The sequence below is a fragment of the Setaria italica genome, chromosome IX (assembly GCF_000263155.2).
Source record: "Setaria italica strain Yugu1 chromosome IX, Setaria_italica_v2.0, whole genome shotgun sequence".
Taxonomy (NCBI): domain Eukaryota; kingdom Viridiplantae; phylum Streptophyta; class Magnoliopsida; order Poales; family Poaceae; genus Setaria; species Setaria italica.
This window is the reverse complement of record NC_028458.1, coordinates 53166966-53191126: the sequence shown is the minus strand read 5'-3', so window position 1 is coordinate 53191126 and position 24161 is coordinate 53166966. Positions and strand designations below refer to the sequence as shown.

General features: G+C 44.9%; 4 protein-coding genes across 6 annotated transcripts; 3 read left to right on the top strand and 1 right to left on the bottom strand.

Moving 5' to 3' along the window:
- Positions 1-63: 63 nt before the first annotated feature.
- On the top strand, positions 64-4719 carry LOC101786981. The gene is made up of 3 exons (XM_004985175.3): positions 64-273; positions 1609-1693; positions 2052-4719. Exon 3 carries the CDS (start codon positions 2125-2127, stop codon positions 4441-4443), a length of 2319 nt encoding a protein of 772 aa, XP_004985232.1. The 5' UTR covers positions 64-273; positions 1609-1693; positions 2052-2124; the 3' UTR covers positions 4444-4719.
- A 129-nt stretch (positions 4720-4848) lies between these two features.
- Positions 4849-7165, bottom strand: LOC101752845 (uncharacterized protein At3g61260). Of its 2 annotated transcripts, none has more exons than XM_004985176.4 (6): positions 6980-7165; positions 6550-6638; positions 5936-6181; positions 5518-5836; positions 5366-5447; positions 4849-5191 (listed from the first exon to the last, which is right to left on the bottom strand). In XM_004985176.4, the coding sequence occupies exons 1-6, from the start codon at positions 7003-7005 to the stop codon at positions 5000-5002; spliced, it is 954 nt and encodes a 317-aa protein (XP_004985233.1). In that variant the 5' UTR covers positions 7006-7165; the 3' UTR covers positions 4849-4999. The 2 variants fall into 2 exon arrangements, with proteins under 2 accessions (XP_004985233.1, XP_004985235.1); XM_004985178.3 differs by having other exon boundaries at positions 6900-7161.
- A 1202-nt stretch (positions 7166-8367) lies between these two features.
- LOC101786589 (pentatricopeptide repeat-containing protein At3g29290) lies at positions 8368-11415 on the top strand. The gene is made up of 2 exons (XM_004985174.2): positions 8368-10185; positions 10994-11415. Exons 1-2 carry the CDS (start codon positions 8599-8601, stop codon positions 11156-11158), a joined length of 1752 nt encoding a protein of 583 aa, XP_004985231.1. The 5' UTR covers positions 8368-8598; the 3' UTR covers positions 11159-11415.
- Positions 11416-19480: 8065 nt separating this feature from the next.
- On the top strand, positions 19481-24161 carry LOC101785921 (heparanase-like protein 1). 2 transcript variants are annotated; one of them, XM_004985173.3, is made up of 10 exons: positions 19481-20107; positions 20414-20649; positions 20740-20776; positions 21256-21436; positions 21874-22022; positions 22169-22402; positions 22918-23107; positions 23206-23331; positions 23411-23510; positions 23743-24161. In XM_004985173.3, the coding sequence occupies exons 2-10, from the start codon at positions 20428-20430 to the stop codon at positions 24124-24126; spliced, it is 1623 nt and encodes a 540-aa protein (XP_004985230.1). In that variant the 5' UTR covers positions 19481-20107; positions 20414-20427; the 3' UTR covers positions 24127-24161. The 2 variants fall into 2 exon arrangements, with proteins under 2 accessions (XP_004985230.1, XP_004985229.1); XM_004985172.3 differs by having other exon boundaries at positions 19482-20113.

Below are 24161 nucleotides of genomic sequence, written 5' to 3'. Positions count from 1 at the left end.
AGCAACGCTGCCACCTGCCAGGACGCGGAAAGCTGAAACGATAGAAACGCCCTTCTTCTTTAGTTGCGCGCACGACTCCCCTCCCCTGTCCCCCCTCCAGAAGAAAAGGAAAAAGGGTGTGGCCGCTGGCCAGCTCCCTGCCCACTGCCCAGCCAACCGCGTCGCCTCCGCCACCGCCGCCTCTCTTCCTCCGCCTCGCCGTCGCTGCTTCGGTTGCCCTCTGCGGTCGCGAGGGCGGGAGGCTCCGCCGGGGGCCTCTGCCTCCTCTCAAAGGTATGATCTTTATCTTGCCTTGCTCCGGTCCGGCGGGGTTTTGACGTTTCGGTCTGGGTTTGTGTGATCGCCTTGATTCGGCTGGTTTCTACGCGTTCTGCGATGTGGCTTGGTTCCTGGGGGTTGACTAGGTCGGCATAAATGCTTGTGTCAGCCGCCACTCCGATCGATTCTGTACTAATTGTTGTTTAACAAAGAGTAAAGTTTTACATATAAAGATGACAGTTTTGATACCAATTCATTGCGTTGCACGGTTTCTTGATTTTTTTGGTTTCCATTTTACCTTGTTTCCCTCTCAATTGGCTGGCTTTTGGCATGGTGCAAAAGTCCCTGGTTATGTACATGTGACTTAACATTTAACAACGATTCTGCTTATTCGAGAGAAAAAAACATTTAACAATGATTCTGCTTGGTGTAATACGCGTTAAATATGATGTTGGTCTTTCCCGGTTAGCGATTGATTTTCAAGATCGATAAATTACCTTTTAGATTAATGCCGGTGGTCCTCCTGTTTCCGTGTTTTTTTAAACGTAAATTTCCGTGGGGATTTTGGTTGGCATCTCGCGCTTTTACTCGTTCAGTCATTGCAGCCTCGAGCTGGAGAGACTAATGATGGAGCAGTGTGGTCTAAGACAGCTTGGCTAGGAAAGAATTGCTTCTGTTCAATGATCGGTTAGTCGGATGAAGTATCTGTGTAGGCCTAGGATCTTTGCACAATTCTATTGGGTGTTTGTTCAAGGTGGATTGCTCTAGGATATGTAGGGATTGGTTCAGAATTCAGATTTAAACCAAAGGCCAAAGATTTGGATCAAACAGCCCCTCAGAATGATTTCTTCCTCTTATTTTCTTTTGGGCTAGTAGTTGCATGACCAAATCACCTCTTTGCTTGGAGAGTAGTTCAAGGTACTGTAAGATAAATAGTTCTAGGATTGGCCATCTTTTCACTTGCGGCCTTGTAGAGTGATAGGTATTCTCTACTATTCTGATTTCTTACCGTATCAAGTATGACAGGGACAGCTCGTTTTCGAAATGGTTCCCAGTTGTGCCTTCTCGTACGATAGTTTTAGACATGGACAGTTCAATTCTTATTTGGTGTTCTGTCACATTCTGGCTGCTCCATTGCTTCTATCCAGAGGTGCTTGTCAGGATCTTTATGTTCATCGCCTCCTCCTTTTCCTCCTCTTCACATAGAAATTCTGTAATATGGTTGGTGATGGGCACTTTATTGGTTAAGCAAACTGTCCATGATGGGAACTTTTTTTAATATTTAATTTATGTGCGGGGGATGGCTTTGAAATATGCTATCTTGATGACCTTGTTTCCTTTCAAATTCAGGCCACCTACTCATAATGGAATTTGCATGCACTCTTTAACGATCGCTAATTGAGGAGCACTGACTGCAGGAACCTGCTTTTAGGAGGTATGCTTCTGATGTGCGAGTATTTTCTCTAATTCACTTAATTATTTTTCATATGGTTTCAAATAGTTTTTCATTCAAGTTGTTCAAACTAGAGCAGTGTTGATCAAAGAGACTAAGATTTCTTTTTGTTGGTTTGAATAGTTAAGATCTCGTGGTGCAAATCCTGCACTTACTATTCAGTTATCTAATGAAGCATCAGTAGGATATTGATCTGCTCAGTTTGTGTGATTTTTAAGATAGTTGGAACTAGTACAATTACGTGTTGCTCAAGTAATTCAGCTCTTATATTAATTATGTGAATTCTTAGTTTCTGGTCGTGCTAATCTCTAGAAATGACTCATGTTCGTTATTGCAACAGCCTAAAATTTTCGAATTCAAAAGGAAGAACATTCACCTGACACCAGCACCTTCTCAACTTCTGGAAGACATTAATGTCCAAATCTTTGGAAAAGAGTTCATCTGGTGGCACCACACCTACAAGTTCGGCTTCACCTCCAGAGTCAAAAAAGCATGAGAAGACTCTGCCAAATTATCTCAGAGCTTCTAGAGGCTCATGCCATGATTTTTGCAAGTACGGACACAAAAATCCTTCTGAAGAGGAGACAAGTTTATCAGGAGGAAGAAGAAAGAAACTTCCTGCTCATCTGAAAAATTTGACGTTGCATAGATCAGCTATCTTGGATAGGTCCAAGGATGTCAGGAATATGAGTCTTTCACTAGCCAAGTCAAGTATATCTCTGGGTGAAGCTGTGCGGGTTGCACCCAGAATAGCATCAGCAAATCGAAAAGGTGTTACATCCAATGAACATATGGTTCCGCTGACAGCTACAGCAACCGAACATAAAACTTTGAACTCTGATGGCAGAAAGAAGTATTCAAATGCTGCACAGAAGGTCCCAGCAAATCAAAGGTATTCAAATGGAGTTCCACAACTTGATAAAAGGGACACAGTGCCAGCCAAAAGGGCCATATTTCCTGCCAAGTCAAAGTTTCCAGAGAAGACCTCGCTGGAGAAATCTATTACTGTGGACAAAGTCACAGCAGTTAATCAATCATGGCATAAGAGGCCGGCTTCATCTCCCAGTAAACTCAACATGATTAAACAAGTTCCTGTTCCATCTCTCACAAAAGATAAAAATACTCCAAAGTTAAAGGTTACATCTCCAGCAGCAACTATCACTAGAGTGCATGCAAAACCCGGAAAAATTGCTACAAGATCAAGTGATGCAAATAGAAAAGTGAAGGAAGGCTTAGATATGTCTGGGTCATCCTTATCTGCGGAGCCCAAGATAATTGCTTCTGTTGAAAAACAAAAGGATGATATGCAAATTAGGGGCTATTCTATTGAGTCAGCACTAGCAGAACTATCTCCAGATGCCACAGAATACGTAGGCAATTCTCTACCAGCACCAGAAGAAACAAGTAAATCCATTTCGGAGGATGATGGGGTGGGAAGCACTGAAAAAAGTGAATTGGTAGCAGGTGAAGCCCTCCTGGAAAGTGCCGTTGCTCTTGAGCTGCAGCAATCATTAGCTGGCCAGGAATTCAATGCTATGCTAGGTGAATCTAATCTAGAACGCAAACTAGCAGAACAGAATATCGTTCATGGTCAAGCTTCAAAGGGTGAAGACAACCAAACTGATGATCCAGCTGTTTGCCGATTATCAGAACATGTAACAGTTGTCGAAAATGCAGATGTGTATGGCTTGGTATTAATTGAAAGTAATTCAAAAATTGAGGATGATCAAGCTGAAGTTAATGCATCTGTGGAGTCTCTAATCTCTGAATGTAAGGAACAAATGGCAGTTTGTGAAGGTTTCGGAACATCCCCAGAACTACTGGCAGTTGATGAAAAACATGCCGAGGAGCCTGAGTCTTGTCTCGATTTTGCTTCTGGAAATGCAGTAGAGAATGCCAAGGCTGATGAAGTTTTTGATGCTAGTATGGATAACAGTACTTCTCACTGCCAATCAATTTCTGAAACTTCATCAGATGGTGGACTTCTGGAGGAACCTAAGTCCATGCTAATTGAACGAAGTGATTCTGCTGTTGATGAGGTAGCAAGCGTCAGTAACGGAAGTACCTTTGAACAGGACGGAATGAAATCAAAGGTTTTTATTCCACAGTCACCAGAAGAACTATCAAATGATGAATTTTATGAAGAATATGATTTTGAATCAAGTGAATCAGATGAAACTGGTACAGAAGATGAAGAGGCAACAATCAACAGAGATATGGGTGAATCAAAGTCTGGTGACTCAAGACCTAGAAGAATCTCTACGGTCGAACTGGATGATACTAGTATCACACCTTATAAAATGAAGTTTAAGAGGGGCAAAATTGTAGAACTCACACCAGATAGCAGTGGCCCAAGAAGATTGAAATTTAGAAGAAAGTCTGCAAATGAAGGTTCAGATCGTGAAAGCCAACCAACAAGAAGGATTTACAAGAGGAATAGCACAAGTAATGCTGTTCCTACTAACCCAGATATGGAATCTCCCGGTGTGAAACTGCGACACCAAGATGCACAAGAGAAGAAAGATGCACAAGGATTGTTCAATAATGTAATCGAAGAAACAGCAAGCAAGCTAGTGGAATCAAGAAAAAGCAAGGTAAAGGCTTTAGTTGGTGCTTTTGAAACAGTGATTTCTCTCCAAGATGGCAAACCCACATCATCAACACAACAAGCTGGTAGTTCCCAAGATTTATTTCCTGATGATGAGGTGAATGCACCTGAGGAAGCTGAATAGAATGTGCATGTCTTTCAAAGTTTGCCATGTTTGTATTCGGCTTTTGGGTTCCTTTTCTTTTATGTGCTCTAGAATTGAGCCTGATGGAGAGGATTTTGTACAGCAGATTTGTCCTGTAGAACAAAAGCTGCTAAAAAGGTTTTAGTCGATTCGGTTCCATGGAATGAGTGCTTTGAAGTTTACATAATTGTAAATCAATTGAGACACTGTAATACCCCTTTTGTTTGGCTTGGATTTCCCTAAATGCTTTATTAGAAGAGTTGATATTATTTGCCACACCTACTTCTGACATTTTTTGGATGTCAGCCACTAGTACATTTCATCTTGAATATCGAGGCGTTAGATGTTTCCTAATATCAGTCAGTTACGCACCCTTCAAACGTGTTGATGTTGCTTTCAGTGCAATTTGTCAATATGCTGCATGTTGGATCGAATTCTATACACTCATCAGTTGTCAAACCAAATACATATTACAATACATGGCAATTTTGTGGCTTTTACAACCTTCAAGTTACCTCCTTCATTTTGTTTCAAATTTCACAGTATAGAACTGTTCTCAAAAGCAAGCACATGTGCGGGGAACCTTTCCTGTTGATCGTATCTTGTGCGCTTTCTCTTTGATCTTCTTCTCGTCATTATATTTTCTTTCCTCTGCCATTGACCTTGCTCCTCCAGCAATTTTGTTGATCCTTGTCATCTCCTGGTTGTATTCTTCCAGTGCTTTTGCTCTTTTTTTGTCTAGCTCGGTCTGCAGTTTAAGAAGTTCAGTTCTCAGTTTCTTAACCTCATCAATTTAATCAGTCATGATTACTTCCTAGAGTGATCTTTTTGGCATCAAGAGTTTGTATCATAGTTGTTCTCAAAGATGGGAATATTGGATTTAAAGTGCAGTGTTCTTCAAACTATAAATTAACAAGAAAACCTCTTTCTGGTCTTTTTGGCGTCTCGCCTTCACCTTCTTCTCAGTCTCCCATTCAGCTATGGTTTCGATCATCTTTTCATACCTATATGGCGGCAATATCAGCATAGCTTCAATAAAATGGAAAAGCACAATGTAGAATAAATCATACTTACTCCTCCCTAACTCTTGCAAGTTTTGCCTTCTCCCAATCATCAGCCTTGGATCCCGTGCCAGTCACTCCTGCTGTGCCTTCTCCATTCCGTCTAGAATGATATGATGTAGCTGGCCTGACGGCTGATGGCACTTTCTGAATCGCCTGTTCTTGCTCAAACTTCTTGCTCCCTTTCCTATCTGCTGCTTTGTTGGAGGATCCTGAACCCTTCTTTACACTCAGAGAAGTTTCAAGCGTCTTTGGTGTCACCTTATGATCTGGAGCTATATCTTCAGGCTTTCCAGGTGCTGGTTTCAGCGGCTTCCTTACAGATACGTTAACTGAAAGGACCATCCATTAATTATCACAAGACTTTTGCAGATTTTGGTACAGCACACGTGGCAAAAGGTTGGGAGTAAGGTAGGATATGTTTACACTACCTGGTCCGTCGTCATCGTCTTCAACGGGCTCTTTGCCACTGAACCATCTAGAGATTTTGCTGCCTCCTCCAGGTTTTTTCATGCTTCCTGCTCTCTTGACCGGAGAAAGGGCAGGTGGCACCGCCTCGATGGGTACAGGCTTCTTCTGAGCTGCAAGCTTCTCTTCTCGAGCAGCAATTGCGAATGTTGCTGCTGCAATTGTGGCTGCGAATGCAGCGTCATATTCCCCGCCACTACTCATCTCAGCTGGGAGTTACAATGATTGTTTGTCAGGTTTTTGCTTTCAATTTTATGGGTTTCTCTCTCGCCATAAAACTGGAGAAACTATGACTGGTTACTGCACATCCATCTGTGGAATGTTTAAATGCTCCAGGCTTCACCTCCAGTTTTTAGAAGTAAATTAACTGATTTGATCATAGTGACTAGAATTGTAATACTATTAGTCGGCAAATACTACTACTTTAAATTCTTGTGCAGTCATTTGACATAATTACAATTACCATCTGAATACTAGAATCACAGTGTTTTTGGATCATTAAGGCACCTTCTAACATCACATATCTCTACGATCTTCATGTTTGTGAAAGCCGAATCATCATATTTTGATCACATACCTCTTCCAAGAGCTGCGTTTTCTTGCGGTGGTATTGCCGAAGTCTGTCTTCCAACTTTATTTCCCTTTCCTACTCCAGAAAACCGAACTCTGCAAAAGAGTCGTGAAATCTTAATCTGCTACTGTCTAATGATCGCAAGAATGCAAGGTGATGTTCTGAATCTGAATCCCTAAAATGTGGCATCTGAGCTACTTTTTTCCTCTCTAGCTATTAGGCTATATAATCTTTTCACTTCAACTCTTAAGGAGAAGGTTTAAGAACCACCGAAATGAAGCCATAACCTTTTGTTTTGGGAAAAAATGAAGCCTTTTAACAAGAACAACATGGCATAAAAGCATTTAGAAGCTCACGGTTAGCCGGCCAAAAAGACGAAAGATCAAACCCTTCAGCAGATCGAGGTGTAGATCCTGCTGCAGGCGCCTGCTTTTACCTCAGCTTCTTCAAGTCGCCGTCCATGGCGCGCAAAGTATTTGTAGAGAAGCCCAATAGCAGCTCCAAGGCACAACAAGCAGCTTCAGCACTAAGCGAAGGCCTCGTATTTAAAACTGCTCGCTTGCATACAGAGAGAGGTGGTGGCAGAGAGGGAAGACACAGAGCAAGCAAAACAGTTGTCGTGGAGGCAGGAAAGAGGAGTGGAAATGGGATCGCTTTACCCCCATGGAAGCCTTCAAGAATCCAGCCTCTTTTTGGCTGCACCAACTTTGGGGCCCAGCGTTTGATATTCTTCCCTCCTTTGTGCCGCCTCCGACCCTGCCGTTTCTCGCCGTTGGCTGAACACTGAAGACAGCTAGCTGATGGAGAGTCTGATACTAATTCCTTGGAGACATTCAGGGAATAACTTTCGTCGGCACAAATCGGCATATTTGCTGGTCACGTTTGGCAACTGTTCGAGGTTCTTGTGCTATGAACATTGCTAGTAATGTATCATGTCGGCTTAATTTGCTCATCAGTTACACATGGCAGTGCAGTATTCAAACCTGTCCCTTGCATTTTTTCAGTATTCAGATCCATCTTTGCCCTCCTTGGAATATTTAAGGAAGAAAAAATGTGCTCTACCAGCTATCACGAAGTGCTACTGAATCTGTTCCGTAATGGTGTCAATCTAGATTAGATTTGCCCTTTTGAAAGAAGCGACTCTGTATCATCGATCTGTCACTGAGGAACAAATGAAGTGCTTTATGAGTTATCACTAAGTGCTGAATCTGTCCTTCGACGGTAGTTGGATGCTAAATTTGCCCTTTTGAAATCAAAGAGGCCACTTTATACCATTTTAGCGCACTGGAAAGTGGGAAAGTTGATCTTTGTTCTGTCCTAACAAGAGGCACTGATTTACAAGATTATGTTCTCGTAGAAGTAACTAGTAGGTCAAATAGATGGGACAGAAAGTACCATGCAAGCCGTCAATGCATCTGTTCTCTTTGTCGTCTTGATGTTTTAGTCTACCTCAGAATGAGACACCATTTAGTAATTAGCAAGGAGTGTTTTACTATCGAGGCCATTAGACATGATCACATGAATGAAGCATATCGGTTTTCATTTTTTTGCTAGAGAAACGCGCGAAATTCATCCATGGAGTCCGAAAATCACGATTTTATATTTCAACTTCACTCGACGCATTTTTGCTAAATTTTCGCGCGAAAACAATTCGAACCCATCCAAACAGATTTGAAACTTAACTGATGCGCCTCAACGACAAAGAATGAAACACGATACTGGGCCAAAACGGAGTTGGGACCGTTCCTTTGGTATTTATTTGTGGGCCAAATAAAATACTCAAGCCCATCAAGAAGAAGAATTCAGTCCCATGTAACCCATCTGATCATCCTAATCCCCTCATCCACTCTGCTCCGAGCCTCCGCCCACTGCTGCCTCGCTCCGACGCTCTCTCCGGCTACTCTCCCCCTTCTCCTCCAATCCATCTGCAAGCACAATTTTTCACCCAATTCCGTCGATTTGCCTTCCCTTGGATTGGGGCCTTCTTCAGGATCAACAAAGAGAGTCTCCTCGTATTGATGAAATATTTTGATTTCGTTACCATTCGCGACGGCCATGGCTACAGTTTGGAGCGGCTGCAGCACGAGCTCCGCCTTCGGCCAAGAGCTCCCCCCGCGCGGCAGTCGAGGAGATCGTTGTGGAACAAGATTCCGTCCGCGAAGCAGAGGCCGGATCAGTGGTGACGCCCGCCAGGTACAAGCTCTAAGCCCCGCCATGGTTACGGCGGGAGCGTGCATTTGTAGGGCGGCTCCATGCTTACTTGAGTCGGAGGTCGGCGGCAAAGAGGACGCTGGCGTAGCGATTTTGGGCGTCGATGGTGAACCACACGGTGCTGATGGCCATGATGGCGGCAAGAGGCGCGGGCTGCGTCGGCGTCCGATGAGACAGCCGGCTGTTGGGGAGAAGGCCGGAGTGGGCGCAGGAAGTGCTCCGCCGGCGACGACGGCGGAGCTGGACATGAAATCTGAGCATGGTGGGTCGAGGCTGCACTTCTTGGAGGAGAGGAATGAGGAGACGCTGTCGAGAAGGTTAATAAAGCTCTGCCAATCGAACAAGGTCAGGAGTGCCACTGAGCTGTTCGACTCAATGCGCGCGTCTGGGCTGCAGCCAAGCGCGCATGCCTGCAATTCCCTCTTGGCTTGCTTCGTGCGAAGAAGTTCTTTGGCGGATGCGATGAGGATGTTTGAGTTCATGAAGGGGAAACGAATGGCAACAGGGCACACATATACATTGATACTCAAGGCTGTTGCAAGCAATGGGGGTTATGTTTCTGCATTAGAAATGTTCAATGAGATTGAAGAGGAGGAAGATTCAAAGAAAAATGTTGATGTGATCGTTTATAATACAATGATATCTGTGTGTGGTAGAGCAAAAGACTGGATGCTTGTGGAGAGACTATGGAGAAGGCTGGAGGAAAATTCTTTGAGTGGAACTTTGCTGACATATGATTTGTTAGTCAGCATATTCGTGCAATGTGGACAGTGTGAGTTAGCAATTGCCGCTTATCAGGAAATGCTCCAGAATGGACTTGATCCGAGCGAAGACATAATGAAGGCTATCATTGCATCTTGCACCAAAGAGGGGAAGTGGGACTTTGCACTGGCCACGTTTAGCAGAATGCTTAGTGCTGGAATGACGCCAAATATCATTTTGTTCAATTCAACGATCAACGCACTCGGGAAGGCTGGTCAAGATGAACTTGCATTCAGGATGTACCATCTACTAACATCTTCCGGCTTTAAGCCTGATCAATATACATGGAGTGCATTGCTGTCAGCATTATATAAGTCTGGGCGATGTTGGGATGTCCTAGAGCTTTTCCAAGGAATTAAGGCCAAGCATCCGACGCTCTTAAATGATCATCTCTACAACATTGCTTTGATGTCGTGCGAAAGGCTTGGTCAATGGGAACATGGTTTGCAGTTGTTGTGGATGATGGAAAAAAGTGGACTGAAAGTATCAGTGGTATCTTACAATCACGTGATAGGTGCTTGTGAGGTTGCTAGCAAGCCAAAAGTTGCTCTTCAAGTGTACCGGCGTATGATTAACCAAAGGTGTTTGCCAGACACATTCACACATTTATCTGTTATACGAGCTTGCATCTGGGGATCTCTTTGGAATGAAGTAGAGGATATATTAGAGGTACTAATTTCCTTTCTCGCTATTTTGTTTCTGTTGAAGTGGCAGAAAAGATCTGAATTTCTATTTGCTTAATTGCGGGCTGGCGTACTGTTCTCATAACTGAACATTGAATGGGTGATACTCTGATTTTGATTCTCAAAGCTACATTGTCTTTCCTTGATTATATAGCAATCTTCTAGGGTTAATCTTGTGGCTAGATATAAATATGCTATAGGCAATAGGCCCATAGTTCCAGGTTTATCAGCAAAGGATGTGAGCAATATAATAGGAGGTGAAAAATCCTCAGCAGATTTTTGGCCTAGGCCTGACTTTCCAAAATTTTCTTGGTACTGAAAGCCTTCTTGTGCATAACTATAGTTGCATTTCAACGATTAGTTACAGATCGCTCCCAGTGCATTTTTGTTCTTTACACTAGTTATATTCAGTTTGAATCGCACGATTAATTTTATCCTCCAATTATTTGGCGTTTGCATTCTTTAGCCTCTGAAACATCAACAGTATGATTTCAGTTTATCTACATTTGGAGAGAGAAAAGGAAGAGTTAGAAAAAGTTACTCGAACCTTCTCACCCTACCCATTATCTGAATATCAAGGATAATAGCTGTCTAAATTACTGAGTAATACTAAGACAACATTATAGCAATTATCAAGTAACATCGTATGGCTGTCGAACCTCCCAAACAACTTATTATGCTGGATAATCTACAGAATCAGTTTTTGCGGAACTTGTTTGCAGCATTTGTGCTTCCAAATCAACATGCTTTTCATGTATAACGTGGTCTACTGATAAACTCTGAACCGTCTGCAGGAGGTGGATCCAGATTCTTCAGTCTACAACACCGTCATCCACGGGCTGTGTCTGCGAGGCAAGATCGGGCTAGCCAACAAGGTTTACGCGAAGATGCGAGGCATTGGGCTGGTGCCTGATGGCAAGACGAGGGCGTTCATGCTTCAGCACATTGCAACGGACTGACACTGGACTGAATGGGATGGACTGCTGTGCACAGTTTCAGATATCTGCACAAATGCTCCGATTTGTAATATTTGTTCGATGATTCTACTGCTTCCCTCGGTATCGCCTGCCTGAGCTTCTCTGCACAATCTCGCGGGGATGAGTTCCTTTGTGCGTGCCCGCTGCCCCCTTCGCGCCGGAACGATACGGAGCTACGAGCACCGTGACTAAGAAATGAACACGCTAATCGGCAGAAAAAAAAGTGCGCTGGCCTGTTATCTGGTGGTTTGGCTCGGACTTTCGCTGATTTCCTTGAGAGCCGCACGGCTTGTCAGTACGTATAGTTGTTTTACAGGTGGTTGTGCGGCATCTTTCGAGATGGTAGTAGGCGTGCATGAGCTCTACAAGTTTCCTCGAAAGACAGGTCGGCTTCCAAGGTCGTAACCACCTCGATCGCGGAATACAGTTTGCAAAATCAAAGGAGCATGTGGGACCCGGTAGCCTCAAGACAAAGCTGACGCACTGATTTGTTCATATGTTTTTTTTTTGTTTCCTGCCAAACTGATTTGCCTTTGGATGCATCGGTGCTTTGGGGCGCGTTTGGCAGCATGTGCAGGCGGAGCCAGATGGGCTAGGTTCATACGGTGCGCAGAGAGGTTAATTGGCAAATCTGCACCTCATGGTGCTAGCTGGATTGGAATTGTGTTTATTATGATAGGCCGGCTGTGAGCTCCTATAACTACCTCAAACTGCCATCTAGAGATGGCGTTTGGTGGTCTGTATGGGGGATAGGCGCCCTCACCATATACAGGCCATGGTGACGGTTACCATCCAGCCACAAGCGCCCAGAAATGCAGAGAACAAATGATGAATGCATAAACACTAGCGTCCAGAAATGCAGAGAACAAATGATGAATGCATAAACACTTATTGAAAAGGGAGATCATTAGTTCAAATATAACACAAATTTACATAGAAAACTAATCACATCAATTTGAGAAAGTAATTAATAAGTAGGTATGTTGCATGACAGTTGCATGTGAACCAACAAGAAACAATGTACACTTGCACAAATGACTTGAAGTAGCGAAATTAGAACCACAAAGAACCACAAAACTAGAATTTTGACATGAAATTAGGTCAACCGAGGTTATTAAGGCCTCCCACCCATAACTCCAACAGGAACATCATATGAAGAAGAAATTGTGCATGCAATATGACTGGAGCCAATCTTCTTAAAACAAACACCATCAAAAACCATGAACTTGGCAGCAGCGGGCAACATCTCCAAGCACCATTACCACCAGTCGAAACCACCAAGTCGAAACCACCAACATGGGGAACGGAAACACAATTCACAAGTCAGGGAAGCTATGTAGCTGTGAATGAAAGTCTCAGAAAGAATGCATTTGGAAAAGAAAATTCTATCATTATTGGGAAAAAAGTAAAGCATGGCTCAGGTGAAGTTACTTGCCTACGAAATAGGACACAAGCAGGAGTTGCCTCCTAGTGAGGCAGTAAGAGGAACCCCTGACTGCATCACTAGGAGCTAACACCTACGAGGTTCCTGTAGTTGCTAAGACGTTCGGTTATCGTCGTGCATCATCATCACCATGGATATAAACGTCACAACTGATGAAAAACAAACAAGGCAGCACAATAAGAGACGAGGCTTCTTCTTTAGGCTCAGTTCAGGTGTAGATGCACGCGGCATGGAGCTGCCTAATAGTAAGGCAATCGAGGCAAGGTATACCTTGTTTGCCTCAGTATGTAGGTAGCATCTTGTGGCATGCATGTTACCTACATCATTGCCACTAGGAACACAAAGGTGTTAGAGAGGGTTGCTTGTGTCCTACCGAGAGGTCCTACTCGCCAAGCTTGAGTGGATGTTGGTGAAGTTACCATACGACAACATTACCAAGGTCCACATCGAGCTTGGGGAATAGAACCCTAGCTCGGCACTCGCAAGCTAGCCTATCATCATCCGCATACATTAGTAAGACATGCAAAAAATTTGGCAAAAAAAAGGGCCTCACCATGTTGAAAGCAATTGCCTCACCGGTCTGAAATCGTTCCTGAAATAATTGGATTGAAAACTGCAATTCGATCATCAAAAACCACAATGTCAGATCAAGAATGTGTTGGGTCAGAGCACAAATAACTAAGCTCATCATCCCCAAAGAAGCAAAAATAACAGAATAGAAGCCAACATGAGATTGCCTCAGTACAAGTGCATCACATGCATAGAAATAAGTACGAGGGACCTCAGATCATAAGTTAAATATCCACAAACTGCCATACAAACAGATAGACTCCAAAGTGGTAAAGTAAAGTAGATCAGGAAAATGTCAAGATGGCAAATTGCTAAGGTAAAGCTAACAAGCATATGATGTAAACATGCATACATGGCATCACATCACAAGCATCACAGGCATATAGCAGTACTAGATCCATCATATTACAATACTTACTTACCATGCAGTTCCTTAGCAAATAGTTAGTTCCAATATTCTTAACCTTACCATGCTGCCATAGAACTTAATTAGTAATTAGCCACCCCATGTGAATTCAAAAACCAACACAAAGGCTAGGTGCAAGTGAGGCTACACCCTAACAGGTCAGACCTACGTATATAGAGATCTGTGCAAAAGAAGAGAGTGGTCAGGGATGGAGACATGCTCAACTATTTTCCCTGAGCTAAAAGGCAGTAGCAGCTACTACATCACATGTAGTAGTGCTTGCCTAGCCAAGTCCTGAGCTCGGTGGTTCTCGCCCATCTTCACAAAGGCATTGCCCTGTAACTTGTTGTCCAAGAGGTGGCTAAAAGCAACGATGAGGGCCTCCTCAGAGAAGTTAGGGTCAGCATCATAGCATTGTAGAGGTCAGGGTACACCTGCTCAGGCCCGGTATCCCTCAATGCAACAACCACATTGTTCACAGCATCTGTTATGTTGGTAAGGATAAATACCTCCTCCTCGGATGTGGTAGACCGCTTCCTCTTATTCCCAGCACAGCATCCAGTGGCCTTTGAATCCTCACCAGAGACAGCAACCTTGGTGTCCGTCTTTTGATCCACCTGCTGCTCAGTTGAAGTTAGGGCAACCGGCTACTGCTTGTCCACCTTCTTCTCTGTTGTCTCCCCAAACCCAAAAAACACACCCAGCGCCTCTCCAGAACCCATGGCCTAGTGGCCTGTTGCCATGCCCCCTCCAAAGATGATCTCCATCTGTGTGTAGTGCTCAATGGGCTTGTTCAGCAGCTCAGCGTCCTTGGATGATCCTGCAAAACAAAATACCAACAACAACAAGCTGAGTTAGTACTTACCAAAGGGAAATAAAAGCGATTAATGAAAAATAAATAGAAACCATAATGAACCACTCACCTTGCAATATCCCAGGTAGTGCTCCTGCTCAAGAGTGATGCTACACGTGTCACTATCCCAGAGAGCATCACTTTGGTCCCTGAGCTTGCACACCCTACCCTACCTCTACCGCCACTTATGTAGATGGTTGTACACTTGAATGGCGGTGACATGCTTCCAAGTCCATTCCCATAGTGCCTTGGCCATCTTGTTCACATGCACCTCCTTGAAGTCCTTCTCAAGCCTCACACTAGTACCAATGAGCTCACACATGCGACGCAGCACAAATCTGGAGGTGGCAGTGGTCCACCTCATAGGAGGGCAAGGCAGACAACCACAAGCTCCACCACCTTGTCCCTGACCACCACCACCAGCGGCACCACCCTCCAGTCCCGCAGGACCACCATCACCACCACCTAGAGCCTGAGCAACAGCACCAGTAGCACCACCCACACGAGCCACACCACCACCACCACCACCACCACCAGGCAGACCCAGGCCCGAGGTAGCAGGAACAACACCCTAACCAGCAAGTAGCTGACCAGCACTAGCAAACCTAGCAGCAGCAAAACCAAAGAACACGTCCTCCTCAGCCATTAGCCTAGATAACCAATAGCATAGATTGCACCACAAACCATTAAGTACCAGACATATCATAGGTTAGGTCATTGCAACCCTTGTGTCCCCAGAGCAATAGCAAATTAACAGGCAGTAGGGAAAACATCAAAGTAACAAGAAGGTGATGAAAATAAAATAGCAACAGCAAATGTGTAAAAACAAACAGAATTTAAACAATAGCAGATGTAGGGAGAAAGCAAATTAAATTAAGTACAGTTGATGTCTCAGCAAGTTCCAGCCAGCATCACATCACTGCCACACCATGGTTCCTTACAGTTCCACTAAAGCACACAAAACACTACACCCTAGAAGACCCCTTGTTCTGCCACATAGCTAAAGCCCACTCATCCCTCTTAGCATCCCAGGCCCTAGCTTCCTATGACATGGCTGCATGAGTGAGTGCATGCTGTGTTTGTGAGGGTGTTGGGAAGAAATCCTCACGTGGGACAACTTCATCTACCCTAAACCCCAAGATCCAATTATGCAAAATACAACAAGCAATGACAATCTTAACTTGAGAGGGGTATGGATGGTATGGCTTATTGTCTAGCATTCAAAACTTGCCCTTAAGAGCCCCAAATGCCCTCTCAACTGTTGTGCGGAGGGATGAGTGTCTTAGGTTGAACAGTTCATTAGCATCACTTGGGGTTCTCCTACCCTCGAACTCGGACATGTGGTACCTAATAGCCCAATACGGAGGAAGGAATCCAGGCCGCAAAGCGTAGCTAACATCAGCAAGGTAGAATTTCCCTACACATGAATGGATTTACGGTACATGAGCTACCTAGTGGAAGAAAATAAAATAACTTGTGCCTGTAACAAGGTGGGTGGACAATGTACCTTATGTCACCCTCAGCCCATCATCCCACTCTAACGCATCAGCTAGGATCAATGCATCATGAGCTGATCCTTCCCACCCAGCAAGGACATAGGTGAACCTCATGTCGAAATCAACAGTAGCTAGCACATTCTGTGTTGTGCTGCTCTTATAGCCTCTAAAAGCAGGCTACATCTAAAATGACACTCTAGCAAGAAGGTGGGTGTCATCAATAGCTCCAATGCAGTCCTAGGAGAATTAACATGCATGCATCAGTGTACCATGTATTGTGTAAATAAAAGTGCAGCAACAACGTACAATACAAACTACCCAAGTATCTTGAAGTATGGGTTCCATCTCTGGCTCCCAAGTACGTTGTACTCTAGGAGGTGCCTCTCCCTAAACAAGTTAACCAACTACAAGAAAGTAGCCTTACGCATCCTTAGCATGCTTACAGATTCAACCTCTGTGCAGTTATTGTCGGATTTAGTAGTCCGGCAGTCCACCAAGGGGTTACCCAAGTGGTAGATTTATAGGCAGTGAGGATTGCGAGATCAAGAACTCAAAGGTAATCACGGGAACACGAAGGTTTAGACAGGTTCGAGCCTCTGGAGAGTAATACCCTACGTCCTGTGTTTTACTGGTTTGTATTCTTTGCGCGGGTGCAAAGAATAGATTGAATGCCCTCGGGAGGCGCCATTGGTCGCCTTATATAGGCTGACGACCTAGGGTTACAAGTCGGTTTGAATCTAATTTAGTCGGTTGTTACATGGAAAGAAACCCGAGTCGGATTACAACAAGTATCCCGCAATATTCGGACTGATTTGAATCGTCCGACCTCCTTAACTTGTACTCCAAGTATCTTCACGTTCTGGGCCCGCACGTTCTGGTTGGGCGAGCCTACTTGCCAGGGCTGGCCAGTATCCTGGTCAGTGGGGACCCATGGGGTACCCATATCCCTCAGTTATATATCTTATCTAGGTTTGCCTGCCTCTCAACATCGACCACTGCCCTAGGAACCCAAACATAGTTCTCTTCTTCATTTGAATCAGACCTGTCCCTCCTAAGCTTAGTGTATAGAAATGCAATGCATACAACAACAAGAGCAGAAGTTTGAGAAGCCATCTTGGCATAGTAGTCATGCGACTCCATCTACATTATGGCATGTTAATAAATAAATTTTAGAACTTGAGTACTGAAATGGAACTAAAGGCATCCTAAGGTATGGCAGCATACAACAGCATGGCAACAGAGGGGTCATTGCCTTGGCTGCTACCAAAGTAGCCTCTCTCAACACATCATCGACCAAAAACACCCAACAAACAAGTCAACATGTCGAACAGGTATCATTGCCTTGGCTGCTACCAAAGTAGCCTCCCAGAGGCTTCTCCTGAACACATCATCCTTCAAAACCAGCCAGCATACAAGAAAACAGGTCCAACAGGTATCATTACCCTGGCAGCTACGAAAAGTAGCCTCCCAGAGGCTCCTCCTCAACATCATCAAACAAATAAAACCTCACAACAGGATCATTGCCACAGCCGCTACCCAAGGTAGCCTCCCAGAGGCTCATTATTTCACAGAACAACCATATTAGCCCTGGGCAGGCTCCTCGTCGTCAACACAGACCGACATTAGAGACTGGTCCATGGCAACAAGTCCACATCCACGCGGTAACTACACATGAATGGTAAATAACCTCATGAATCGATTGTAAACAACAAGCCAAGGCATAGAAGCCAGGACAGTGCATCAAATAGACATGTAGATCCGGTGAGGATACCCCACTAACCGCACAAAGAAACCGTAATATTAGATCCATTCTGCGGGAACCCTAACCCAAGGGATTCCACCCAACAAATCGTAAAAGATCGAACAACAATACGAAGACTCCATCGTAGGAGACCCTACCCCATCGCAAACAAGATGAACCTCCACCCTAACTGCAAGAGGATAGTGGATCCGAGCCTAACCCGAGGGATTCCACCCAACAAATCATAAAATATCGAACAACAATACAAAGACTCCATCGTAGGAGACCCTACCCCATCGCAAACAAGATGAACAGCCACCCTAACTGCAAGAGGATAGTGGATCCGGGCCTAACCTGAGAGATTCCACCCAACAAATCATAAAAGATCAAACAACAATATGAAGACTCCATCGTAGGAGACCCTACCCCATCGCAAATTAGACCAAAAGCCACCCTAACTGCAAGAGGATAGTAGATCCAGGCCTAACCCGAGGGATTCCACCCAACAAATTGTAAAAGATCGAACAACAATACGAAGACTCCATCGTAGGAAACCCTACCCCATCGCAAACAAGATGAACCTCCACCCTAACTGCAAGAGGATAGTGGATTCGGGCCATACCTCCATGAAGATGAAGACGACCGTCGTGGGGAAGATGAGGAAGTAGCGCGTGCTAGTGGACGAGCCGAGGGACACCTGGAACAGCAAGTAGATGACGCAGATCTGCTCGGTGCAGAGCAAGAAGTAGGTCACGCCGGGGACGAAGATGTTGCTCAAGTTGCCGGGGACGAAGAGGTAGCAGATCTGCTTGGTGACGAAGATGAAGCACGGATCCAGTGTTCGTTGCTAACAGAGACCCCGCGCTCACCGGTGAAGAAGTACCCGCACTCGCCGGTGAAGAAGTACCCGTGGCCGCCAGTGCAGCGACCACGGATGCCTCCGCATCAGGTGCCCCGCCACCAGTCGCGTTGCCGCCTCCGCCCTAAAGTCGTCGAGATGAGAGGAGAGGAGTGGAGGAGTCGAGTACGAAAGGAAGAAAGGAGAGAGGAGTGGAGGAGTCGGTGGAGGCAGCGCGTCTGTGGGGTGAAGGGCGACGCGCCCTGGAGGCCACCGCTATATGCCAGAGGTGGTAACCCTAGCCGGCCCAAATAATGGTGCCAGGCCGCGTCCGTCTCCCGCGCTTCCCTCCGCGTGCGTGAAAACACACTCGTGTGGGCCTGCACTATGTGAAATGGTCGGCTTTTGCGTTCCACGCGGTGTAAGCTGGCGGACCGTTTTTACACCGCGCGGGTCTAGCCCGAGAAGCCCTCCACGCTAGCAAACATAGCTGGTTGCAACCAGCTGGGCCAACCTTCATCCGGGCTGCCAAACGCGCCCTTGTTGAACGCACCGGCAGGCTGGATTCTTGGACCGAAGCTGAAGGAACCGGAAAACAAAAGCACCCCACCGCTTTCTGATGAGCCGGTGAAATGGAAAACTTTTCTGGAACGTGCTTTGCGTCCCGCTGTATCTTGGTTACGAGCCAACGGGTTCAGGTTAGTCGGTGGGAAAGCACAACAACGATTATGGTGGAGCTAGCGAAAACGCCTTGTACGGCAGCAGCTAAACAAATCCTTTGACCCAGGACACAAGGCAAACCAACCATCATCTCCATGTGTACGTGTTTATGCTAATTGCACATCTACAGACTACAGTGAACAATGGGCAGTGGGCACAGTGTCACTGTCTGGCTGCTCTCGTGTTCACCTAACCCCACCAATTCCCACAAGTACAGCCAGATCTATCTCTGCTTCATCAAAGCAGGTGGTTCTGCTTCTGCACCTGCGTGATGCTCACTCTTGCTACAATCCTGAATGTTCACTCCTACTGTTGCTCTACATGTCTAGAAGAAAATACAGTAGAATTCAGTCATTCACTCATGCTGCCGTCTAGCCAGTTTCAAATGATGAGTTTCTTGGCGAGGAAATCGTAGAAATCGAGACGAACAGACCACCTGAATCAAAGAACCCAACCCCGCTCTGGTCGTGGTGCCGAGAATATCGAGACAAGCGCATCGAGGTATACTCTCCTGTAGTCCTGTCCTCACGTGGCCACGTTGCTCCGTGCGCGAAGCCACCAGCAGCCTGCGACGCGCCGACGCCCGGGCGCTCGGCTCTGCTGCCGCGTAGCAGTAGCATCCCAAAAGGCAGCTCATCTGGCGTTGGTTGGAGCCCGAGGATCGGCGGCCTGAGCTCCCAGTCCGCCTCCGGCATCCCGGATCCGCGGCGGAACTTCCGGGGTCTCCCACCCACACGCCGCTTTCCCGGGGCCGGGACTCCGGGAGCGAGGAGGAGCGTTTCGTCGGCGCGGTCGGCGTCGGAGGGTACACTTACCTCGATAAATCTGCGCGTCCTTCTCCGGCAGATGCGAGGTTTTGCTCGGTAAAGGTGTATTCTTGGCTTCCTTCCCCGGCTTAGCAATGGCATCTTTTACTTGGCATAAGCAGACAAGTGCCGGTCATGCTGTTGCTGCTCTGAATCGTGAATCCGGTTTGCATTTTGCATTGCCTGGTAATCATTGTTCGACTGTTGAATTCGAACAGTCGGGGCAAACTTGGAGCTTAAAATTGAATTCTACTTGCTTTTCGCATCGACTAGTTATGTTCCAAGAATTTGTTCAAGCGGAAAGGTGGGGCGGCTAGTCTTGCGGAGCATAACACATATCTGGTTTGTGATTTTGCCTTCTAGGTAGGAGACGAAACATGGAGGTGAGGCTCCTGCTCCTGCTTGCGCTCATCTGTCTGCATGCTGCTCCTCGTTGGGCTTCGGCTCAGCAGCCGGAGGAGGCGACGGTTATAGTTAAAGGCTCGACTAGGATTGCTGAGACGGATGAGAGCTACGTCTGTGCTACAATTGACTGGTGGCCGCCGGAGAAGTGCAACTACAATCAGTGTCCATGGGGCCAGTCTTCGATTCTGAATTTGGTATGTTATTTTTCTTCTCTTGTTATTGGTGGGTTATAGATATTGCTGCTTGAACTAACTTTTCATCATGCCATCAACGGGTCCATTCAGGATTTGGATCACCCATTTCTGGCTCAAGCTATTCAAGGTAGGCCCTTGGAGTTACATCCAGTGGTTGCTGGTTCCATATTTTTTGTCCCTCGTAACTTTAATAAGGACCTACTCCCTCCATCCCACAAAGACTGTTCGTTTAGAAAATTTTAGACAAGATAGTAGCAATGCTAAAAGTCAAAGTACCCCTAATAACTCTTCTTAATTGGATGGATTGCCGAGTCGAATTAATTATGCATGCACGCTTGCAGTAATTGTCGGACCTATTAGCCTTCCTTGTTTAGCGAGTCTGGCTCGAGCATCGATGGTGAGAGTAAATGATCGATTCGTTAACTGGGCTAGAAGGTATTATGATGACCTTTGTTGGATTGTCTGAAAGTTATATGGACACTCTTTGTGGGACGAGTTTTGAAGGCTAAACGAACAGTCTTTGCGGGATGGAGGGAGTAGTAGGCAGGTAGATGGCCGGTTAATTTGCCCCATGTCTCAAACAGTCTTATTTAATTGTTTCTGCAGCATTTGACAATTTGAGGATTAGGTTGGGAGGCTCGTTGCAAGACAGAGTTGTTTATGATGTGGGAGCAGAAAGTCCATGCACCCCGTTCAGAAATATGTCCAATGGCTTGTTTGGTTTCTCAGTTGGTTGCCTTAGTATGGATAGGTGGGACAAACTGAATGATTTATTCCAGAAAACAGGGTGAGACTTCTAATTTTAATCTTCATTCTGTTACCGCTACTGTGAGAACTTAAATATAGCCAGCATAGCTTTTCCAGATGTTAACATTTGAGCCTGCATATTGTGTGTTTCGGGTTTTGACAGTGTATGGATTTTGTGGGTTCAGCACTCAGCAGGTAGTTGAGAAAAATAGGTAGAACTCTAGAAGCTATCCATTTTTACACATCTTTGGGAGTTCTAATTTGTAGCAGATACTGTAAGATATGATAAGTTCAATATATCAATGTAACTGCATGTGCATGGCATGTTAATACATGGGCATCTGCATAAAGATTTGTCATCCCCCCCCCCCCCCCTCTTCTAATGGACCTTTCAATTCCCTCTTGTTTTCTTAGCATCTTATATAAGGTTTTATCATGCTGAAACAAGCTAATGGGTGAGCAAACATCTACCTGCAGAGCAATTGTGACATTTGGTGTGAATGCACTCTACGGGAGGTACAACGTTAGACGTTCCATCTGGGCAGGCAAATGGAACTCCACAAACGCATATGATTTTGTAAAATACACAATCTCAAAGGGATACCCAGTTGGCTCATGGGAATTCGGTACTACTATATTTTTTTTTCCTACTGAAACCTTTTGTTTTACTCCTTATGCTCCAAGATAAGGAAAGTTTCGAGTTCTGATGCATGCAGTAAGGGATGAGACAGTTTGAGAACTACAGTTTTTACTTTGGCTCTTGTTTTTTCAGGCAATGAGCTGAGTGGGCATGGAATCGGAGCAAAAGTTGATGCTAAACTTTACGGAAAGGATGTAATTGAATTTAAATCCATCCTTCAGCAATTGTATAAGGCACCACTGTCCCAGCCACTCCTGTTAGCCCCTGGAGGATTTTTTGATCAACAGTGGTATTCTCAGCTACTTCAGACTTCAGGCCATGGTGTTGTTAATGCCTTGACTCACCATGTATATAATCTTGGTGGAGGTATGTGATTTATGGTTTTGACTCTAATCTCGTCCAAATAGTCCTGTTTCGGTGTTCCAAAACCATTTCAGAGCCCTTTTGCTTATTCTGAGTGTATCTGTATAGGACATTTTTTAGGCAAAACTGTACTTAACAAAAATCCGTATATAATAAAAATTATTTTGTAATTTTGTACTTAATGCTATGATTTGATAAGCTGCCAAATGATAGGTTACTTAATGCTTCTGTTATTTCAAAGGCACGCCGTTTTAATTTAATTTCTTCCTTTTGTGATATAAATTACTCGTGAAGAGTGAAGGAAAAGCTGCATACCGTCATAAGAAGGGGGGAAATATGCTACTCTTTCGAGCTTTTATCTTAAATAGCATGGCATTACTTAGGAGACATAGTATTGATCACTTATATCCAGTCAGAAATATAGCTGCAATGTTAGGCAGGCATTCTCGTTTTATCATCAGCAATGCTAACTTATGTAGTCAATAGACAATGCATCAACAACGACACTTCATTTTCAGGGGATGATGTTCATCTTATAAGGAAGATCTTGGATCCAAAGTACCTAGATCGTGCTGAAGATACTTATAGAGACATGCAACTTACCATCCAAAGGCATGGAACATGGACTTCTGCTTGGGTCAGTGAAAGTGGTGGTGTATTTAACAATGGTGGCCCGCTGGTTTCAAATACATTCATCAACAGCATCTGGTCAGCTCTTATTCCTTGTAATGGTTGACACAAGCATACTCTGTTGCTGGGATCCAGTATGATGTGCTAGTTTTTAATGAACTTTTTTATACATGCAGGTATCTAGATCAGCTTGGAATGGCATCTAAGTATAATACAAAAGTGTTCTGCCGGCAGACTCTCATCGGTGGCAACTACGGTCTGCTTGACACACAAACTTTTCTGCCAAATCCTGATTACTACAGGCAAGGCTACAGTTATGAAATTCTACAAGATGATTTAGTTTGGTTTGATATATATTTTGACCGCTTCTTTTGTTATCAGTGCTCTATTATGGCATCGGCTAATGGGCAATGGAGTTCTTTCAATTGATAGCATTGCACCACGTAGGTTGCGTGCTTATGCTCATTGTAGAAGACAACAGGTATGAGCTGCACCTTTTTGTAAATTGGCCATATGCCTTTTCAAGTGAATTGCTTGAGGAGTTACAAAGATTCTGGACTATATTACTAAAGCTTAATTGCTATGGTTACTTTTGTTAACTACTAGATAACCAATTTCATCTTCTGAGAGTTTGTTCCACGGAGATGTCAGCTTATGTGTAGTTTTCAGTCTGCTAGATTTCCCATTCTAAACATGCTTACTTCAAAATGCAGCAAGGCATCACTCTTCTCTTGATCAACCTAAGCAACACTACTGGATACAACGTCACTCTCCAGAATGACATCAACATCGGTAAAAGACCCGACCTCGAGAAGCGCAGTTCTTTCTCTCACAGGCTCCGGAAAGCCGTTTCATGGCTGGGAAGTAAGGCATCAAGCGACACGAAGAAGAGGGAGGAGTATCATCTGACCCCCAAGGACGGGGATGTCCAGAGCAAGACAATGCTGCTCAACGGCGTCCAGTTGGAACTGGGAGATGATGGCAGTGTTCCAGCTATGAATCCAGTGCTTGCTGCCGTTGATTCGCCAGTGTACCTAGCACCAACATCAATCGCCTTCATAGTTTTACCCGAGTTTGAGGCTAAGGCTTGTTCTTAAGCTTACTCTTGAAATAAAGATTTTTTTTTGCTGCA